At 42.7% G+C, this 4,421-nt stretch overlaps 1 protein-coding gene across 1 annotated transcript in view; it reads right to left on the reverse strand.

The window, feature by feature from the left end:
- The window catches only part of atp1b1a (ATPase Na+/K+ transporting subunit beta 1a), a 9,580-nt gene extending 5,301 nt beyond the window's left edge, over positions 1-4,279 (reverse strand). The window contains exon 1 of the mRNA XM_035654050.1: positions 4,017-4,279. Within this exon, the coding sequence (XP_035509943.1) occupies positions 4,017-4,110 (94 nt within the window). The 5' untranslated portion in view covers positions 4,111-4,279. The remainder of the gene's footprint in view (positions 1-4,016) is intronic.
- Positions 4,280-4,421: the final 142 nt, after the last annotated feature.

Below are 4,421 nucleotides of genomic sequence, written 5' to 3' on the forward strand. Positions count from 1 at the left end.
CCCTTTCTCTTCTCATCGTAGGAGCCATTTTGGAACAATAATGAGGGGTTTTTTTTTCTACCTAATTTAAGACTTACTCCAATTATGCATCAGCAGGAGGGCTGCGGTTCCAGTTCAACAGGATGAGTCACTAGTCATTCCCATCAGCGCCACAGCCACCTCTCATGGAGACCCTTCCCCCGCAGTTGAAACAGGTTTTTTCGGCATAAAAACACTGTTCCGCCACATTAACTGAACAAGAAGGCTTTTCCGTTGTCTGTCCTATCGTTGGATTCATGCGCTGGCGTAGACTGGTGGGTACATTAACACTTTTCTTGTTTGGCTTACTTTCAGGTCAAGCTTAGATATCGGAGGAGCATAAACTAACACTTAAAGGTGTTAAATACGTCTGTACTGACATCTTGCGATTCCCCCAATGTGTTCTGTTTGTATCCACCTATACAGAAGTGTATCTATACTACAACTCGGTTTCTGTGGGATTCTTGTATCCTACAACCATATCTCAAAATGTACTGTTAATAGTCTGATCCCACTGCATTCCTTAAAATCCGCCCAAGAATAACTTCACTACCCTCTTCTTGGCAGTAATAGGTTTATTTGAACCTCCATGTCGCTCCAGGTGTAATTTGAATTTGCAATGTATTAAAATATATTTGAATTGAAGGAATATGCATGGGGCCTTGAAACTATGAAAAAAGTACAAAAAAACCTGCTACCTATACTAAACAACGTGTCACAACCGCCGCGCAGCTATATCTCCTGAGGTATATATATAGTATTATATTACATATATATATACAGTACACATTATACTATATATATATATATATATATATATATAATATATTGTACGGTGGATATGCATACTGAATGTATATATATACATATATAGTATATATATACAGTATATATATTATATATACATATAATAAGCATATATATAATATAGTATATATACATATATATATACCTATATATACATACTATATAATAACATAGCCTACTAGGTATATACGATAGTACTATTACATATACATATACATATACACTTATAACATGTATACGTAGGGGTAAGCTTAATATATACTTCAGTAAAGATATATATATATACACACACAAGTGTTATATTAAATCTCTGTCACTGACATTCAACAGTAACAGTAACAGACATCTTCTGGCATCATACCATTTTTGATTTTTTTCCTAAACACTGTCTGATTGCGGGATCATCATCGGCGTTCCCATTCCTGATGCCTTTGCTGTTGCATGTCCAAATCAGCCACTGCGAAACCAGTTTGGCGGCTGTTAACAGGTTCATCTGCACTGCCATATCTCTGGCAGCAGACTATAGCAGGTCCCCTCCACGCCTTGAGTTGCTCTGATACGGTTGAGTTTTTGCATTTAAAACACACTGAGAGCACATGCGCAGTGTTTCCAGCACACGACAGCCCTTTATTTCATGCTCAGAGGCTGACTCATGCAGCGTACACAGCACGATGCATATGAGGCAGTCGGTTTTGTACCACAACTACAAAAACTGAACATAAGCAGACATCTAATGAACTTTTTCTGACTGATGAGTTCAAAAAAAGAGAGGAAAACACGTGACTCAAAGTCAAATGTCTGACTGTACCGCTCTGATTCTGTGTTTCAACATGGCCACAGGTTGTCACTGCAGTGTACATACATGGTGAGCTATTTTCTAATGAGCATGTCTGCAACCATAGCGGGAGCGCTGTGAGATGCACCTGTTGAGGAGGAAACTATAGACAGACCCTCGTGCTGACAAGTTGAACTGATTTCTTTCGAATGGGCCGTCAGAAAAATAATAACGTGGCGATCAGAACCTGTTGTATGGGTGAGAAGTATGTGCAAAACAAATGACAGTTTCTCTCATGGAAGACAGTAACGCAGACAAACAGGCTTAACACACGGTGTCTGTCAGCAGCGCCTTTGAGGCACATTTCTGAGCTGGTTAAAGGCAGAACAAGGCCCACTGTGTGTATGCAGGCAGGCTTAATTTTCATAGCCAATTAATTACCTGGGATTTATAGGAGTGAGTGTATAGAGTGTAAGTGGGCAGTCCAGACACACAACACCATTTTGTAGCCAGAAGTGGAAGATAACAACACAGTTGAATGTGAATGTAAATAGCACAGAAAGTGGCCTGCTGGTGGTGAGAGGCAGAGTTTGAATGAGAGCACCTCCCCCACCACACGCTGCTGCGGCATGTTGTGAAGGCGGCCGTCACCACATTCACACCTCACTGATGGGCCTGCACTTTTTACTGACTCTGGCTCCAATCTACCGGATCTGTGGCACTGAGCCGCAGTCAGAAATGTCGTAATGAACACACAAAAACAATGATAATGAAGAAAGAAAGAAAAAGAAAAAAAAAAAGCCACTGCCACAGACACTGGGGATTTTGCTATATTTCGCAGACTGGAAACAAAAAGGAAATATAAAGTAGTCCCCTTTAAACGCCGTTCATAGCGTTGTTAGTGGGCATTTCTTCAGGATTATGTGCTGACGGACCGTGAAGGTTTCACCAACTCAAGGGCACAGACATACCTGTTGCTTTTAGTTAGTGCGACATCACTCCCGCTCACGACAAACACCCACAGTACCTGTAATGTACCCTGTGGTAGACTAATAGATGCAGACTAACAGTATAACTACAGCCAACATCACGACACCGATAACATGTGGCGGATGGACATTTTCATCGAAAAGTCTCTCCTGTAAGTTCGCGATAAACTCGCCATTGACTACAGCTCGCAGCCATGGCGGCGGCACTACGGCATTGATTTTTGCTTAGAGAAAAAGCCTTTTCTCGGGAACACACAGTTTTATCCGAGCTTTCATTGAGCTTTGAGGTTTAGTGAGTGCTTCAGAAACTGGCAGAGACTTGCCGACCAACGTCTCGTCTCTTTGAGGACAATAAAATAACTAAGATGGAGAGGGGCGGCCCTTGAGACATGTGAGTCGTGATCTGTTCACAGCACCATGTTGTCAAGCGGACCCGGCTGTGTTATACACTGGGATAAAAACTGGCATTTATACTTTGTTAAACGGTTTAGGGGAACTTAATTGGCACTATATAATGGCGTGTGGTTATCTTATTAAATCAAGAAGCGATGCTGGCCGTATTAAGCGAACACTCCTCCGTCTTAAAGTATCGAAAAGAGTGGTGAAACGATTAAAGCTGGATCCAGTAATCTGGGGTTTGAGTGAAAGCCGGGCCGGAGATTAGCTCATCGGCTTATTATTAGGAGGAATAAAATGTCCTGTTTGTCCTCCACTCTCACAGGCAGGCTGACATATAAGAGGAGGGGTACACAACGACCCAACTTTCACATTGTGGTTGAGTGTAAAGTCCTGGCCCACCACAGGCTGTCCTTCAAGATGACCTTTTCATAAAGGACGTTTATTAATGAGTGGCCCGAAATTGGCTACGCCTCTGCTAATCTCTTCCTATTGCTGTTATTAACCATAAAACCAGCAGTGTCATTTTAACAAAGTCAAAATCAGACGAGCTACTGTTGAACAGTCAAATACACGAGGGGGCAACTAATTCATTTATAGTGCGAGTTAATTCATTAAAAAAAACATTATTAAGCTTTATTTCCCCACTTCATTCGACCTGTGGCATGTCTGTAGGGCTAACTCTGTGAGAAAAGCCTTTTTTTTTCTTCCCACAAATGAGTTAATTGTGATTTGAAAGAGCAACTTCTTCACACAGCCTCCATTGAAAAGCTGAAGTCACGACGCAGGCTGTCAGACAGTGAGCTCTAACAGGTGCTGTCTGTACAGTCAGGAAATGGAGAGCAAAAATCCCCACTGAGCAGCGACACTTTCCACTCTCTCAGCCAAAACGTGCTCCTTCATTTATCTGACATTGAGCGGTCGTCTCCGGACAGGAGCTGGCTCGGTTAGCGGAGTAAAAACTGAGAAGAAAAAAAAAAAAAACTATTAAAAACNNAAAAAAAAAAAAAAAAAAGATAACGAGTACTTACACCAACTGCACCCGGTTCGTCCCAGAAACTCCCTCTTCTCTGAATTCCACACAAATGTCCTCCATCCGCCGTCACTGTCTTTATTTCTCGACATGTTTACTCCCGGTAGTATCCCTGGGTTTTTATCGGTTTGATTTATCGGTTTGGTTGGGCTGCTTTCAGCTCAGACTGTCGACTGTCTCTCACAGGAAAAGCGAAAGGACAGTTTCGTACCCGACTCCACCAATTGTACCACACACAATTTATCTCTCGGGGAAACCGGCTCCGCCCGCAGACTCTCGTAATAAGTTACCCCCCGAAGAGGGAGGGCCGAGGCTAGCAAATCACAAGCTTCCGCCGCTTTCTGCGTAAGAGGGGGACGGAGGGGAGACGGAGGGGAGACGGGGGAGGGGGTAGTTAGCACAC

Source organism: Morone saxatilis, unplaced genomic scaffold (assembly GCF_004916995.1).
Source record: "Morone saxatilis isolate NCDOM2014 unplaced genomic scaffold, NCSU_SB_2.0 Contig12, whole genome shotgun sequence".
Taxonomy (NCBI): Eukaryota; Metazoa; Chordata; class Actinopteri; family Moronidae; genus Morone; species Morone saxatilis.